The sequence below is a fragment of the Leptodactylus fuscus genome, chromosome 6 (assembly GCF_031893055.1).
Source record: "Leptodactylus fuscus isolate aLepFus1 chromosome 6, aLepFus1.hap2, whole genome shotgun sequence".
Lineage (NCBI taxonomy): Eukaryota > Metazoa > Chordata > Amphibia > Anura > Leptodactylidae > Leptodactylus > Leptodactylus fuscus.
In genome coordinates this window covers 48,468,702-48,487,429 of record NC_134270.1, presented here as the reverse complement: position 1 = coordinate 48,487,429, position 18,728 = coordinate 48,468,702, and the positions used below count along the sequence as shown (strand labels likewise).

Below are 18,728 nucleotides of genomic sequence, written 5' to 3'. Positions count from 1 at the left end.
GGATGGCTCCTGCTTCACCACTAGATCGGAGTTCATACTGGGACATGCCAACCAGGACCGCTGGACAGAACCCGGAATCCGGGACAGTTGGGAGGTATGGCACACACACAGTATAGAGATCAAACAAGGCTGACTCTATAATATGTATATACCAAGTTAAGTAATTGGCACACCTAGTATAGATGGCACCATATATAGTATATACACAGCTAAGTAATTATAACACACCGTATACAGGACAGGAGAGGTTGGCACAGGTATAAACCAATAGTCTGGTTGTCACAGATCAGCGGGCGTGTCTTTACAAAATTTAACCTGTTCAAAGACTGAAACCTGAGAATCCTTGTCTGGCGCTTGGGTCTGTTTTTACCAGATGCTGGATTAGCAGACTTGCACTGGTCGCAGAATCCCTCATCCTTCCTGTATTCTGTACATTATGTTTCAGTGCCAGCTCATCTTGAATATTCATCTATAGTCATGTGTAAATGGTTCTTCGGAGTGGATAGCTTTATTTTTCGGGATGATCTGCTATAATAAATAGTGTACAATAGTGTTTGATTTGTGTATATTGCCATCTGGTGGTGACATAGTCCCTTAATGGCGCCTTTTACTGGTTGGGATGCAATATTTTGGCAATTTATCCATTTGTCCCCTCTCCCATCACTGTGCTGGTCTGTTTTGCCAAGACTTTGCTGTTGTTTTTTTTTTTTTTTTTTTTTTTTTTTGTCACAATTCAGTTACTATATGGTTCAGAAATTACTATATGGTTCAGAAATTCTGTGTAAATAATAAGGTGTGTGTGTGTGTGTGTGTGTATATATATATGATATATTTGCTCAAATTGTTATAGAACTGCAAGTCCCAGCAGTCGTATAACTAACGAAGCTTTAGAGTTACAACAGTCATACAGTCTTACAACTGGCATATGGTAGGTGGCAGATTTTTGGGCATAGTTATACCATAGTGTGCCCAGTTATTATTAAAAAAAATTTTGTTCTGTTTTTGTAAAATTCTTCACCCCCTTGTACAGAATGCTCGGCTGCGAATGTTACGTGACCATTACTTAGTGATGAGGGATGACATAAGCCAGAGATGCCATCTTCCTGTTTAGATAAGGGCCGCAGTATTTAGGGATTAGTGCCGATTATCTGGAGCAATGTTTTATTTGAGGGCAGCTTTCATGAGATCCCCTCTCTTCCTGTTCTGGCCTTCCACATTGTGCTTTGTTCACATTTAATCTGACCTCCTCCCGCTCTGTCCGGATAGACATAGGGGGCAGGACGGTGTCTGCTCTCTTGTATAAATAGGCATTAACAAGGTGGAATTAAAGTCCCATTACCAGAGAGAAGGGCATTGTGCCTGGCACATAGCCGCATTGTCCTTTGTGGGAAGCACCTGTCTCCGTCATTAATGGGGTGATCACAATGACTTATGTGCCCTATCACTTTACAGAATGCAAGGTGACCTGCCATAAATGGGAAGATAACAGGCTATAGAATCAGGTTGTGTATAGCCGCTGGATGACATCCTTTGTGTAGACCTGATGTTTGTCTTATTACAATGCCTTTATGTAACCATTCATCTGTTCACATTTCAACCTTTATCAAAAATAAAATATGAAGCAACTTTGCAAAAAGTTTCAGCTAAAAACTTTACCATTTTAGGATTACAGTTCCTATGTAGAATTGTGTGTTTCCTTGTTAACGATATCTAACTAACCTCAGTTGATGCAGTTTGATCCTGTAGTTCTTCTCCCTTACATCTTACTTAGGGGATTCCGCGTGAACCAATTCCGTCGCAGTCCACAGCATCCCGTCGCAGCTTTCTGCTCTGAATTAGGCCCAAATGAATGGGCCTAGTCCGGAGGGTGTTGTCGCAAGGCAGAATCAGTCACAGAATCCGCCTGAAGAAAGGGCGGTCTACATAGACCTCTATTGTGAGGGGGCAGATTTTGAGGCGAATTCTGCGCCAAAATCCACTCCCCTCTTGCCCCGTGGGAACTGTTTATTTGTTGAGGAATGGAAGAGAATAACACTGCAGGGATTGTTTGTAGTCTGTAACCATGGAGACACATAGCTCTGCATAGAGACTGTAAGCACAGTGTTTTTAAGCAAGGTTTCTAAGGTACTTCATATTGTATTATAGTGTGCTGACATCACATTTATGTCCTACGTGTGATGTATACATTACACTGGTCTCTCTGACGGGCGCCATATAGAGACATCCATCACTATAGGGTCTTATTGTTTATGAAGGTTATACATTGAACATATCCCAGTACTTTTTCTGAACTTCATGGGGATGGAAAAGAGCCGTATACTGTGCTGTACTTCGCATTTTACCTCTAATGGTCCCTTATAAGCAACCAAAAATGGTAGCATTTGTGCCCGTACCATTTTAAAGTTTGCAGTTCGAGACCTCACAATATAGTCAGGCAGTGGCAGCCACTTTCCAGTGCCAGGATGTTGGCAATATGGCACCTCTGTGCCCAGCTGCCCAGGCACCTATCCTTCAGATCACCTGAAACCACCTACCAACTTTCCGAAAGTACAAGAACGCTGACTGCACAATGACCCGCAGCAGTTAGTCAGGGGTGTACAGCATAGTGCATGTACATGACAACACATGATATAAGGAATAAACCATACTGAGCCAAGATATGGTGCACGACTACATTCACATCTGCACTGTAGTCCTGTAGACACTTGATGGACCCGATTATAGTCAGTGAGGTCTACCAGGCTCGGTGTGTAACCACTATTACCACGATCCACTGATAAGTTGCTCTGGTCCTCCAATGAATCGGAACAACAGAGAGGCGTCACCAGTGTGAACCTGACATAACATTGTGCCCCTGCCATGGGTGCAGTCAGGAGGGTTTTGGCCCTTCCCATACAACATGCCAAGATGTGTGTCCCAAACCGCCCTACAACCACATGAGCTGCGGGGGTGACAGGCAATAGCCTCTGTATTAAAGGTACATCCCCCCCAATTTGTGACAGAGGGGAATGTTCCCAGAGAAGGAATTGCCTGTCACATGACAGCCGCTCTTCCAGACCACAGAGAACAGAACGGCTGTAAAATGACAGCTGCTTTGCCTTCGCCATTCACTCCATACATTGATTGAGACCTATTCCTTTTAATATTCTACCAGCATTACATTTGGTGTAGTAAACTACATTTCCCATGAGCCTTTGCGAAACCTAGACACTACTAGAAAGCCTAGTTTTTACTAGCAGACATTTCCACCCTTATATAAGCAATGGCTATTGTAACGTGGCTGAGAACAGGTGCACAGGATGTGCAGGAGCTCCCCGGAGGCTTCCGTAGACGTGGAACAATAACCTCACACCGCCATTCATCTGCACAGTTTCCATTTACTAATGTGCAGCATATTCTGGATAGTAATGCTCCTATATATGGGCCTCATTGTCAGAATCCAAATTCCCTTCACCGCTGCTTCTGGTCCGTGTTCAGTCGCCACATCCAGAACTATTACATAATGTCGTCAACTTATTATTCTGAGTTATCCTGAGTGGATTTACAGGGGCAATGAAGGATAAAACCTTATACTGTGAGCTAAGGGGAAACAGAGCTGTGTAGCCATATTCCACTCTACGCTAAGGCTGATGCTGGGACTTGTAGTTCTGGAATGAAGACTGAGATAATACATTTTATTTTTATAGCACCGACCTATTCTTCAGCAGTTTACAAGTTGTAGGGTTAAATACTGACAAAATAAGACAATACAGAGTAAAAATCTGTACACACATGAATGCAATGGCAGATTGTGTTACTTGGGGTATATTCAGACATGCACGTGGATCCAGTGCGTAAATCTGAGGTGTCACGTGAACGTTTGTTGCAGATGAGCAGCTGTGGCAGTGGATATATAAGTTTTTCTCCATTTGGTGTGGCTAATCCAGAAATTTTTCTGCATTGAATCTGCAAAAAAAAAGTAAAAATGATTGCCACCACCACAACTACTGCATGTGCATACGGTATATAATACCCAATTGGCCTGCATTGGATGAATAAGGTTAGTGGATTTCGTCAGGATTTTCATGCGGACAATAGTGACCCTTTTATGCATTGCAATGGCTGACAAGATTTCTCTAATTTTCAACCTTCGGGGAATGGAATTTCCATGTCAATCTTTGCAACCTGAAGTGAAAATTGCAACCGTAGGCAACTAGACTTCTCTTTCTGATATTCCATTTCTGCACAATGTCCACTGGATGGTTGCCTGAACAGGAGAATCGTTCTGTAGCAAGCGACAGTGTTACTCTAAAGGGATTGCCCAGGATAAAAAGGATTCTATCCCTATAGAAACAGCACCACTAGTATCCTTGGATCGTGTCTGATATTGCAGCCCATCCTCATATCCATTGAATTGGAATAATTTGAAATTCCAGGCACAACCTATAGACTGTACTGGGGAGAGGAGGAAAAAATGAACGCCAGTTCTGTGTGTCCCCTTAAAGATATCCTATGGCAGAATGAGCTAAACATCTCATTGCTAATTCTGGACCGCTTTCCATATCTGAAATCTGTAAGGTATTCTAGACTGTAGAGCGACACTGTCATTTCCCTGCACCGCAACTATGTGTATTTTATATGTGTCCCTGAAGATCGAGCTGTTAAAACCTAAATGGAGGAACTCTGTTAAGGGCAAGAGAGGAGGGAGTCTTTATATCATTGCACAGCACAGATGAAAGGCATGCGGATGACAGCCCTGCGTCAGATGGAGCGCTGTGGACGCCTGAAGGGCATATACACATTATAATGTCTTCTGTGCACTCTGCACTTACCTAGGGGATGCTCCCATGTGCCCACCTTTGGGAATTGCTAATTCCAGCGCTGACTATTTGCCTTACTGAATGCATAGCTACCAGCTGGGACAACTTTACCGCAGTCCTATTCTCAGTAGTCAAGGCTATGTAATACCAGGCTGATGGTTTTCCCAAGAACTGAGAAAAATAGATATCCAATCCTCTTGCAGCCAATGGTCAAGTTCAGTTAACAGCTGGACAACAAACAGTTAAAATTGACCATATTGTACTTGAGTCTTCACTTGTACTGATAGTTGCAGTTACGGTTTTCTGGAAGCGTAATGTAACGTAATTTTATTGACTTATTAAATTTCAGCCATATTGCCACTTGCCCACGGTCAGTCTGTTTTTTTCTTTTGTTTTGTTTTTTCTTTTGTACAAAGCTTTACCTACTCTTGCTACTGCCTGCCTAAAAGTGTGCAGGAGATCTGAGTATATTGTATTAAAGTTAGTGCCTGCAAATTCTTAAAAAATAAACTGAAATTGTTCTGTATGTTAACTTGACTAACCTGAGGTGTGTGTATATAATGAGGTTCTGCAGCAGCAGAGGTGTGTATATAATGAGGTTCTGCAGAAGCAGAGGTGTGTGTATATAATGAGGTTCTGCAGCAGCAGAGGTGTGCCTATAATGAGGTTCTGCAGCAGCAGAGGTGTGCCTATAATGAGGTTCTGCAGCAGCAGAGGTGTGTATATAATGAGGTTCTGCAGCAGCAGAGGTGTGCCTATAATGAGGTTCTGCAGCAGCAGAGATGTGTATATAATGAGGTTCTGCAGCAGCAGAGGTGTGTATATAATGAGGTTCTGCAGCAGCAGAGGTGTGTATATAATGAGGTTCTGCAGCAGCAGAGGTGTGTATATAATGAGGTTCTGCAGCAGCAGAGGTGTGTATATAATGAAGTTCTGCAGCAGCAAAGGTGTGCATATATTGAGGTTCTGCAGCAGCAGAGGTGTGCATATAATGAGGTTCTGCAGCAGCAAAGGTGTGCATATAATGAGGTTCTGCAGCAGCAAAGGTGTGCATATATTGAGGTTCTGCAGCAGCAGAGGTGTGCATATAATGAGGTTCTGCAGCAGCAAAGGTGTGCATATATTGAGGTTCTGCAGCAGCAGAGGTGTGCCTATAATGAGGTTCTGCAGCAGCAGAGGTGTGCATATATTGAGGTTCTGCAACAGCAGAGGTGTGCATATAATGAGGTTCTGCAGCAGCTGCGGTGAGCTGATCCATATATGGTATAATTGTCCAGGGCCGACATCCAGAATATCATTGTATAACTATTAATTACTGATGTAGTGAATGAACAGTTTCCATTGATAATGTGAATATTACACCTCGGCATTATTAATTCTCTCAGTCTTGGCCGCCGTTTGGCAGTTGTTTGACGGCCAAATAACTTTCATGATGATTTACCTGCTTCTACTTAATCTATGTAACGTTTGATCCCCCATCCATTGTATCACCTCTTCTCAGCCATCATCCAGCTTTTAGACCCCATTATATCTGATAATCTGTTATCACATGAGTGCGGGGAGTCCATGCATGTTATGTAGTCACTGTATGATGTCTGTCTTATGTAATTGCTTCCTATCAGTCCGCCTCCCGTGTACTGTAATATGTATTTTTATAGACCAAATATACACACATTCCAGTTCTGCATTTTATGATAAAGTTCTGGAATGTCCCTGCATGTTAGGACTGGATGTCAGAGGACGGATATTTAGAAGGGTTTTCATGCAATAAGTGTAGTATAATCCATATATCTATTACTGTCGCTCTGGGTCACCTTCACCATGCCAAGTAGTAATGAGTTGATACTTTTAGGATGTCTTATGTAGCACATAGTTAAGGGGATGTATCCAAGACATGTGCCCGGGGTTCTGGGGGTCAGCCACTCTGCCTTTACCGGGGTTCAGTACTGTGCTAGCCCAGTAAACTGACTCTTTACCCCAGTGTAAGTGTAAGCTATAATATGTTACCCATCATGTACTAAACCATATAATGTCCAGTATGTAACATGTTATTTCTTTACTTTCCTTCAGCCATGAAGGCCGATCGCAGACGTTTAAAATCAGAAAAAGCAGACTTGGTAAGCCAGATGGAACAGTTATATTCAACCCTGGAAAGCCGGGAGGAGCAACTGCGCGACTTTATCCGAAATTATGAGCAGCATAGAAAGGTAAGTGCACCTGATGGTAACAATGCAGCAGCCATCTCCACCAAACTATAGATAATCGACTTCATATTATAAGGTTATATTGTTATGTCATTCAGGTCAGCAGAGGTAGTGCTGCCTTTCCCTCTCTGTATGTAGGCGCAAATTTAGCTGCATCCCTGGCTCTTCCAGTAGTTGATGAAGTGACAGATAGTACTTTGCTTTGTAAAAAGACATAGGTCTACATGGTAGTACGGTCTCCTTGTTTTTTGTAAGTAATAAAAACCCTGATATCCGAGCCTATAAATAATCTAGGTACAGATGATACTTCCTCCCTGTCTCTCACTAGAAATGATCTAGGCACAGATGGTACTGCCTCCCTGTCTCTCCCTAGAAATGATCTAGGCACAGATAGTACTGCCTCCCTGTCTCTCCCTAGAAATGATCTAGGCACCGATAGTACTGCCTCTCTGTCTCTCCCTAGAAATGATCTAGGCACAGATAGTACTGCCTCCCTGTCTCTCCCTAGAAATTATCTAGGTACAGATAGTACTGCCTCCCTGTCTCTCCCTAGAAAAATCTAGGCACAGATGGTACTGCCTCCCTGTCTCACCCTAGAAATGATCTAGGTACAGATAGTACTGCCTCCCTGTCTCTCCCTAGAAAAATCTAGGCACAGATGGTACTGCCTCCCTGTCTCATCCTAGAAATGATCTAGGCACAGATAGTACTGCCTCCCTGTCTCTCCCTAGAAATGATCTAGGCACAGATAGTACTGCCTCCCTGTCTCTCCCTAGAAATGATCTAGGCACCGATAGTACTGCCTCTCTGTCTCTCCCTAGAAATGATCTAGTCACAGATGGTACTGACTCCCTGTCTCTCACTAGAAATGATCTAGGTACAGATAGTACTGCCTCCCTGTCTCTCCCTAGAAAAATCTAGGCACAGATGGTACTGCCTCCCTGTCTCACCCTAGAAATGATCTAGGTACAGATAGTACTGCCTCCCTGTCTCACCCTAGAAATGATCTAGGCACCGATAGTACTGCCTCTCTGTCTCTCCCTAGAAATGATCTAGGCACAGATAGTACTGCCTCCCTGTCTCTCCCTAGAAATGATCTAGGTACAGATAGTACTGCCTCCCTGTCTCTCCCTAGAAAAATCTAGGCACAGATGGTACTGCCTCCCTGTCTCACCCTAGAAATGATCTAGGTACAGATAGTACTGCCTCCCTGTCTCTCCCTAGAAAAATCTAGGCACAGATGGTACTGCCTCCCTGTCTCATCCTAGAAATGATCTAGGCACAGATAGTACTGCCTCCCTGTCTCTCCCTAGAAATGATCTAGGTACAGATAGTACTGCCTCCCTGTCTCTCCCTAGAAAAATCTAGGCACAGATGGTACTGCCTCCCTGTCTCACCCTAGAAATGATCTAGGTACAGATAGTACTGCCTCCCTGTCTCTCCCTAGAAATGATCTAGGCACAGATGGTACTGCCTCCCTGTCTCACCCTAGAAATGATCTAGGCACAGATAGTACTGCCTCCCTGTCTCTCCCTAGAAATGATCTAGGCACAGATAGTACTGCCTCCCTGTCTCTCCCTAGAAAAATCTAGGCACCGATAGTACTGCCTCTCTGTCTCTCCCTAGAAATGATCTAGTCACAGATGGTACTGCCTCCCTGTCTCTCACTAGAAATGATCTAGGTACAGATAGTACTGCCTCCCTGTCTCTCCCTAGAAAAATCTAGGCACAGATGATACTGCCTCCCTGTCTCACCCTAGAAATGATCTAGGCACAGATAGTACTGCCTCCCTGTCTCTCCCTAGAAGTGATCTAGGCACAGATGGTACTGCCTCCCTGTCTCACCCTAGAAATGATCTAGGCACAGATAGTACTGCCTCCCTGTCTCTCCCTAGAAGTGATCTAGGCACAGATGGTACTGCCTCCCTGTCTCACCCTAGAAATGATCTAGGCACAGATGGTACTGCCTCCCTGTCTCTCCCTAGAAATGATCTAGGCACAGATAGTACTGCCTCCCTGTCTCTCCCTAGAAATGATCTAGGCACAGATAGTACTGCCTCCCTGTCTCTCCCTAGAAATGATCTAGGCACAGATAGTACTGCCTCCCTGTCTCTCCCTAGAAATGATCTAGGCACAGATAGTACTGACTCTTTGTGAATCATGTGGACACAGATCGTACTGTTTTCTTCAATCCAAATATAGCAGAGCTGGATCGGTCTCTGACTGTTTCCCTTGGTAACTCAGTAGATTTTACCTGCTGTACAGTGGGAAGCCACCACACATGGTTATTGCAGATCTAGCAAGTATCTAACCATATACGTTTCCGACTGTTCCAGTAAGAGAGTGTGAGCATTTAGCCCCTAAATGTGACATTTGTAAACCTGAAATGTGCCCTGAATTCAATCTCAATCTTTTCATGCTGCCCACTCAACGGAAGCCCAAGTTCACTTTGGTGTTTACATAAAGGTGGTATTGTTCGCACGTTCTTCCCTCTGATTTCCCCACTATCCCCCTCTATTCACATCTAATCAAAGAGGCGTATAGAGCGCAGCGCAGCCATTGTTCACTCTGTTCCTGTACAAGATGTGTGCAGACTACAGGCAGCCAGAAAGGTTAACATCAACTCCTTTGAAAACCAGCGTAATAAATCCAATTATTATCGGTCCAGTTATCTGTATATTCGCTCCATGCCTCATCTCATAGGATCACTATATGGAATTTCTTATTTGAAAGAATTTTTTTTTTAACAGTTTTCCCATGTTGGAAGAACTTTTCTGGACTACAGTAAATGAGCAGCAGATAAGTCAAAGGCTGTGTCAAGTAAGATAGTGGACAAACAAAGCAGTTTTGCTGAAGCGGTATATTTAGGAAAAGTCTTACATCCACATTAACAAGCAGTATAGATAGGATCCTTGTGATGGGACAACCCATTTAAGTTCATGTGATGGTTGAGGGATGCTCCTATCTGCACTATAGGAAAATTACTTACGACAGCCACACATTTTTCTGGGGCACAGGTTGTCTGGGTCCTGGTTGGAGTAGACTCCTGGATTTTGTTCCCTGCCAGGATCTCTTGACACTTAGTTACTCACTGCGTTAGGTGATGACACTTGTATCCATGTTTTGGAAAGAGGAAGTTTGCACAGGGCGTGTGAAGTTTTCTATAGTTACAGGAAATAGAGAAGTAATGCAAATCCTTAGTAGATTAAAAGGCCCCCTGTTCCTTTTATTACACGTCCTTTAAGTGAGCAATGTCCTATAACAGTGATGGCGAACCTTTTTGAGACCGAGTGCCTAAACTGCAACCCAAAACCAAATAAATTATCACGGAGTGCCAACACGGCAATTTAACCTTAAAACTCTGTGGGTCCACAATTGCAGACCCACAAATTACAGTCATGTGACTGGGGCTTTACAGATCTTGTACTGAAAGGTAAAGGTCTCTGCATTCTGTACTTTTAAACAATTAATTTTCACTATTTACATCGCACAGGATCTGTTTTATAGTTTACCGTGCAATGTTATTACATCCTGTACTAATTTCACGTCTGCTATAAAACAAATACTGTGTGATATACATAGTGAGGGGACCCCACACAGTACAATCTGCCCCTCAGTGGCCCCCCACACAGTACAATCTGGCCCACAGTGGCCCCCACACAGGATTATACCTGTATACTCCACAGTAGCCCCCTCCCACACAGCATGAAATGGTCCACAATAGCCCCCTCCCACACAACATGAACTGGTCCACAGTAGCCCCCTCCCACAGAGCATGAAAGATCCACAGTAGCCCCCTCCTACACAACATGAAATGGTCCACAGTAGCCCCCTCCCACACAACATGAAATGGTCCACAGTAGCCCCCTCCCACACAGCATGAAATGGTCCAGAGTAGCCCCCTCCCACACAACATGAAATGGTCCACTGTAGCCCCCTCTCACACAACATGAAATGGTCCACAGTAGCCCCCTCCCACACAACATGAAATGGTCCACAGTAGCCCCCTCCCACACAGCATGAAATGGTCCAGAGTAGCCCCCTCCCACACAACATGAAATGGTCCACAGTAGCCCCCTCCCACACAGCATGAAATGGTCCAGAGTAGCCCCCTCCCACACAACATGAAATGGTCCACAGTAGCCCCCTCCCACACAACATGAAATGGTCCACAGTAGCCCCCTCCCACACAGCATGAAATGGTCCACAGTAGCCCCCTCCCACACAGCATGAACTGGTCCAGAGTAGCCCCCTCCCACACAACATGAAATGGTCCACAGTAGCCCCCTCCCACACAGCATGAAATGGTCCAGAGTAGCCCCCTCCCACACAACATGAACTGGTCCACAGTAGCTCCCTCCCACACAGCATAAAATGGTCCACAGTAGCCCCCTACCCGCACAGCATGAAAGTCTACAGTAGCCCCCTCCCACACAACATGAAAGGTCCACAGTAGCCCCCTCCCTTACAGCATAAAATGGTCCACAGTAGCCCCCTACCCACACAGCATGAAAGTCTACAGTAGCCCCCTCCTACACAACATGAAATGTCCACCGTTGCCCCCCTCCCCTGACAGTGCAAACAAACACAATATAGTTACCTGAAGAGCTGCCGGGTGTTCTCTCTTCTGTTCACTGCGCGCGCTGATGACTTACGTCATCACGCCCGCACTTGTTCAGAGGTCACACTCTGTAGTCAGTGTAGGCCGCGTAGTACGCGTGGCCTACACTGAGCTACACTGACAGCTTTCAGCTGGATGCGCATTTGCACAACCAGCTGAAGGCAGCGATCGCTCACTAACGGGGAATCCTGCATCGGATTCGCCGTTAGTGAGCGATCAGGGCGACAGCACGCGTGCCAGCAGAGGGGGCTCTGCGTGCCCTAGGTTCGCCATCACTGTCCTATAAGCTCATACGCTGCTTATTGTAAGAGGTCCGATGTGTTTCCCTTGGCTTGTTGTATACGGTCTGGTTGACTCGGAGAAAACTTTTCAGACACCATTAAAGAGGATCAGTCCATTCTCCTGACGTGTCTGTGTTGGTAAATGCTTTAATTCCCCCATGAGGATTTTTCCTTGGCATTCCTGTGGTGTTCCTCCTGGAAATGTATGTATTACCATTCCCCTTGTCCCTAAATGGACTGTCTTATCATTGCTGAAGATATCAGAGTGTATAAGGACAGTCCCTAATGGCAAGGAGAATGGTAACTCCCAGTTCTCCATGAATTCATACCTTGTTATTGTACTTAGTGGTGATATTCTACTTGTAGATAGACCGCCATCTTTTATTTACAAGGCTATATAAATGCTGGCAACGTCTTACCCCCTACTAGTAAGATTTACTGTGTGCACTGCAGCCTCCATTGTGTGCATTGCGCTATTCTCCGTACAGGTGTCGATAAACACTTTTGTAACAATAAATACTTAGACGCGAGAACGAAGAGTTACATTATATGATATAGCACATAAAATACACGGAATACTTCCTATTATGTTATGGACGTCACTGACAATTAGTCCTCATTGTGTCTTCTCCATTATCCCTGCCTGTCTGTGCTATATAATGGAGTTTAAAATGTCCTAATGGAAAGAAAAAATCCATTATAGGCATCACTCCGCGAAACTAGTGATTTATGCTCTCGATGAGACGTGTGGATCTAATTCAGGTCTTTGTGGAAGGAAAAGAAAGAATGAATATTGATAGAAAATAATTGCAGGTTTTGAGCAAATGCGTTTTTTTTTTTTAATTCCTTTGTTGTATGGACGTATCTGCTCTTCTGATAGGTGAGGGGTCTCTGAGGTGGATATGCTATAGATGTATTCACACTGGTTTCAGCACATTTGAGTTTGGGTGAGTATAGATTGTTGCTACGTCGTATAGTTTTCAATGTAGTGCATACGATGCAGATTTTCCTGCGCACAGAAACTTTCGGGGCTGAGGTTCTTCTTTCTTACCTTGGTTGAAATGGCAGCAGATGGCCACCCGCAGTATATTAGCTATATCTGCATGCAGTGCTGTAGTATCTGAGCCCGACCTCTGATTTCTGTCAGATTTTTCTGCCGTGTACTTGATTAATGTGAATGTAGCTTTAGCAGGTTTGCAGCTTGGTTCATCAATTTTCGAGATACCCAAAAATGGCTCTTGGAAGAGATTTCTCAAGTTCAGCGGTTTGATAGTCCCGGATAGGATGCACCTGATTTATGAATAGGCCCACGCATCCTTGGGTGCACCCTCCCATAGGGCCTGTGCCCTTTACTCAATACTATGGCATTTCCTTGCTGGCATATATTTTAGGCAATAGTTGATATTAACCCTACAGGCCTGAGGACCTTTCCCTTGCCATGTCACCTCCAACATGTGAGAGTAGCAGTAGAGAATTTTATAAAGGCCGTGCTGCAAGTGTTCTTTGTGCTGTGACAAAAGTGATAAGGCCATGATAACGGTGCCATATGGACTTCAAATGGTGGACCATGTCACTTCCCAGAAAAGCCATGAGAAGACGTGGTCTGTTACTAATGGTCAAGGGTCACAGCCGTATTCCATCAGTATTTATCCTGCACCATATATTGGCGTCTTTTACAGTCTGATGGTTAATAATGATCCCAGATCCATGGCCTTCTTATGGAGTTCCCTTTAAGAAAGCAAGAAGTTACCATAAATACAGAAAAACCTCTAAAAGACCACCCCTTATCCAGACCAGATTTCCATTTCCACCATCCATTCTGCATACAAGCTGCCATCTTTGAGAAGACCACCCCTCCACTTCTCTATGTAATTTTGGTTGGTTGTCACTTGGATGCTATGGACAAGATTTCTCTCCTAGATCCTCTCCAGCGTATTACCAGCTGGATGGTTGTGTATATATAGTAAATGCAGTAGCGTTCAGGCATGAGTTCTCTTCCACATCTGTGCCCTTTCAGACCCAGCCCCGTTTTTCTATTGTTATTCTCTGGGGGTTGTCTATTAACTGATGAATCGCAGCCAAAACCAGGTCGTTGTATCCCTTCTACTCCTCTAAAAGCTCTTAATTGGTAAATGACATTAGCGATATTACCTAACCGGCTTTGTACACCTTAGCCATTTATAATCAGAGCGTCTTCTCCTCTTCTCAGCTTCAAGAGCGTAAACACTCGAGAATGAATTAATAGGCAATAAACAGCTGACAGTTTTACTTTTGCCGCATGAAATTTTTATTTATTTTTTTTCTTCGTTTATATAGGACACTTAAAGCTAGCTATAAACTTCTCCTGCAGTGTCCCCTGCAGGATGACTGTAGTATTACATGGCGTCCATTCAAGGGAATGATTGTCCATGTCAAGTAAGGTGGTGATGAATGTGCCAGAGGGGAACCACCGGTAAAATCTTTGAGAAGGCTCCAAGCAATGACCCAATAATCCATTTTATAATGCAAAGGGAAACCGTACGGGGACAGGTCTGCTTTTCTTGTAGCCAAAATGGCAGGCAGATGTGGAACATTACTGAGATGGGGCAAGGGAGATGTACCCGAACAAAGACAACCAAATTATTCTATCGTGATCCCAAATATATGGGTTAGTAGAACAATTCTTACAATAATGAATATACATTTCAGGGCACTGGAATAGAACTACGTCTGTACATACCAATTAGTTTCTAACACTTTTTATAATCTGTGAGCGCATATAGCATATACTCATATTCACACATCAGCCCGTGCCGAACAGTGTGAATTGGCGCATTTACTTTATCTGAGCATGAAATCATTTCTGCTTGAGCTCTGTCATCTCCTAACAGAATTGTCCTAGCACAAGACCGCCTTCATCAGGCCTCGGGCTACTAGGTACGTCCTTCCAGGGGTCCTTGGCTCTAGTACAATACAAGGCCCCAATGCTTTACCATAGGATAGCATTAGGGCCACTAGGTCATAATACACATGGAAGCTTATCCATTATGTGGTAGTATTTACCCTAGTCATAGGATCCTTCTTTTCACCATTTGGTGGCCTGTCAGTCTGATTCCATGCACATAACATATGCGCACATATACATACAAGAAGTATGTTTGTATTTTTTTTTATTTTGCCTATAAGTTCTGGAGAACCCCCTATAGCATCCCCTATAAGAGTGAAATACGTGACCTTTGTCCACACCATGTATACGCGCCATTCTCTGTTTTACTGCTGGCTGAGAAAACGGAAAAAATAAAATTCCGAATATTTATGTAAAACCTATAACCGTGGATTTTACCTGCGATGCCTTTCCCTGAGCAGTGTGTATCCCGTCATGCCTAGTAATGAAAGCCAGAGGCAGGCAGGATTGGCTGCTCGGCTTCCTAACTAGCAATAGCAATAAAAAAAAAAATTCATTGTATCGCTCGGAGGAGACTGTGATGAGCGCACAGCGTGCTAGAACAGATTACGGTTTTTTATGATGATGTTTCTTGTAACCTGGTACTTTTTATTGTTTTTAAAGTAAAATGTGCAAGGTTTGATGGCAAATTCTGCTGCTCTGGACCCTACCTTAGATGTACTGTGCTTACCGTACTATAGGAGGTAATGCAGAAGTAAGCCGCCATTGCTTTAAGCTGCTCCTCATGCACTTGTTGCAGGGAATACGGCATTGCACATTAGCTCCATAGTTGTCTAAGGCAAACTATTCGTATAGTTTTTCTAAAAGGAGGCCCCAACACACCAGCCACAGAAATGCGAGGACAATTTGCTGAGCACCACCGTATCTTTAGATAATGCAATAGATGGGCCATTTCCTCTAAAATTTGCATTTTTAGAAGTATGCAAATGAGACTCAAGTGCATTGGGGGCGTGTCGGTCTCCAAGTGCTTTGTGTCCAGGTTTGTAATCCTGGGGCTGTGGTACGCTCCATTACACTTGACCTTCATTTGTATATCTAACATGACTTTTTTAAGGATGTAGTGTACCTTTGGGACTGTCGAAAGAGATACTGTCCCCTACAACGTACGGATGCTGGTGACAAGTTCCCTTTATTATAAATAAATAAATAAATAAAAACCCTGCATACGAGAAATTATGAAATTGACGTGCGTGATTGTAAGCTGTTTTTGTAGCATCTGTCCACATTAATGCAGTAGTTGTTTATAGGCCAATTATTCATCACCTTTAATGTATTGGGTAGCAAGCTGGCTTTGGCTTCTCTACTAATGCATTTAATTCATCAGGCAGCCATGTTAATGTTGTTGCCCAGAGAAACGAATGAGCCTCTCCGCTCTCTGCGTAATTGATAGCAGAATATCCAGAGAGCAGCTTGGTGTCATCTCCCCGGGCAAAAAAAAAAAAAATTGAACACTTCTGTCTGTGCTTATGAATACACAGCAGAGCAGGAGAATCTGGAACGAATAGAAAAGCAACGTTTTTAATAAAAGTTGCCGAAGCAAATCCACAAACTAATTAAAGTTGTTTAAATTCGCAAAAGCTCCTTGAAACACTAATGATCGCGCCATGTACACGGAGGCTGTCACCATTTTATTGGCCTTGTCTGCAGAGTCCGTAGTTGGTCACTTTATAATTGGCCTGCTCTCTGTTACGAGGCCCCTCGGTCAATCATAAAGCAAACCTGCAGCATCTATCCGGTTTGTCATTCAAGGAGATATAAAAAAAAAAAAAAACTTTTACGAAGTTGCGTTAAATAATGTGTCTTGGCAACAAGTTTCCCTTGGAGTATAGAGTAAAATTACACAAAAGCCCATCAACCAGTTAGACATCTCCTCTCTTCTGCACCTCCTTTTTAAGAGCATGCAACACACAGAGTAAATCTGCAGCTGCATCCCCCTCTTCTCTCTTTGTTTGTTCATAGTTATTTACTAGAGATATATACAGTAGCCAGATATATTGGGGCAGTTGAGTAGGTTTCTGAACCCTAACAATAAGTTTGCAGGCTTCTGGATGGTATAGTATGGATTTGTTTTGGGTCTTTACCATCATTTTGCTTTTTGCAAATGTACAGCTTTTACTGGGGTCCTCAACCAGTCAGAGGTCTTACCTCTCCTGCTGCTCCTTCCTTTTTTTGCAGTCTTGCATACCCAGAAAAAAGCTGCATCCTCCTCCTCCTCCTCCTCTCACCTTCTCAGTTTCACCTTAGTCTACTATTCATTGTAGATATTTACTGTACGGATATTTGCAGCGTTGGGGTTTATCATGTTGAGAAGCCTGCAGGAAGGCTGGTATCAGGGCTGTGCGTCGGTAGGCCAAACCATTGACTTCTTCACAGTCTGCCTCCTTCTCCAACTCAGACCTACCACCATGGTCAGTCCTGAGCGGTAAAGCTCATCTAAGTCATGAAATATCCAGTGATTGATTCCAGATGTCAATATGCAACAAACTTCATCTAATTATACAATATTAAGCATCATATAATAAAGTTAATATTTTGCCATTTTATTTTGGAGTCGGTAACTTTTTTTCAGATTCCACCCAAAATTGGCCCAGACTCCACAGTTCTGAATTGTTGGAATTTTTAATAAAAATGTATATTGCTCAAAATCCCATGGCTTCCATTTTATCAACCTTCACTCCCATCCCCCATCGCTCCTCTTTCACACTGCTGTGTGATCACTGGTCTCAGCTGTCATGTGCTGTTTGTGCTTGGCTGCAGTTATCATATATACATGTACAGCATGTCATCCCTGCAGGCCAGGAGACAGATTACCCATTGCTGCGATCCATTATATCATTGTGAACTAATTTGGTCTTTTGATACATTTACATTAAACACCAGTTAGTCAAACAAGTTGAAGTCTTAGGAAAGAAGTTTTCTCTGAAACTCTTGGCAAAATGGATGTAGAAGCAAACTTGTCTGTACAGCTGTTCTGCTCTAGGCCATTGTGAATGAAGGCATTAGGACGTCAGTATACAATGGAGTGATTCTCCTAAAATGGGCACAAAGTAAACCTTTCAGCAAACTTTGGCCCAGTTTGTGCCATTTGGATGACTCTTGTGCCATGTACAGGTGGCAGCAGGTTAAGTGTAACTCTCTGTTCACAGAAAATTCCCTGCACTAAATTTTTACCTTTAAGCCATTCCTGTTGTTGTCAATGCCAAGGCTTTGCCCTCTTAGGAATGTTCAATCTTAGTACATAGTGCGTCTTACAGTTTTGTAACAGGTCATATAAATGATTTTACTTAAAGGGGTTGTGTTGCATACAGACCATCCTAGCATGCGACATGGGTGCAACTGTCGGATTAATTCACTCCACTTAGTTTTGCAGTCCACCTCCACTCAGACTACAAATTGAGCATAAATCACACCTCAACACAGTCCACACACTCCAGATACACACTGCCACCACCTACTAACTTTTATGGGTATAGTCGGAACCCATTCACAGATGCACAAACAGCAAATACTTTTAAAAAGGTAATGGGTTTTGTAGAGCATACAATGACTACCATTAAATTGATTAAATACCAAAGGGTTCAGCACTTATTTAAAAAAAAAAAAACATGAGCAAAACAGTTTGTAAAATAAAGGTGAGGAAAGACAGGAAAACCTTGTAAGTTAAAGCCCTTCAGGTTCGATAGAGCTTGGAGAATATAAGATGGCCAGTGCCCAGCACGACTGGCTCCAGAGTTGTGACACAGTTTTTATGAAATACACAGTTTTTTTAATGAAAAGCCCTGGCTTATATTCAGACACACTCCTCTAGTTCAGAGTTTTTTATGTCAGGCCATCTTCCATCCCCCAAACTGCAAGAGATAGGGGCTGAACTGTTCCATC

The 18,728-nt window shown here is 43.5% G+C and overlaps 1 protein-coding gene across 5 annotated transcripts in view; it reads left to right on the top strand.

Moving 5' to 3' along the window:
- KAZN (kazrin, periplakin interacting protein) overlaps positions 1-18,728 on the top strand; it is a 363,709-nt gene that overhangs the window by 323,123 nt on the left and 21,858 nt on the right. For all 5 annotated transcript variants that reach the window (XM_075279892.1, XM_075279891.1, XM_075279897.1 and 2 more), the window contains one exon: positions 6,870-7,006. In XM_075279892.1, coding sequence (XP_075135993.1) covers positions 6,870-7,006 — 137 coding nt within the window. The remainder of the gene's footprint in view (positions 1-6,869; positions 7,007-18,728) is intronic.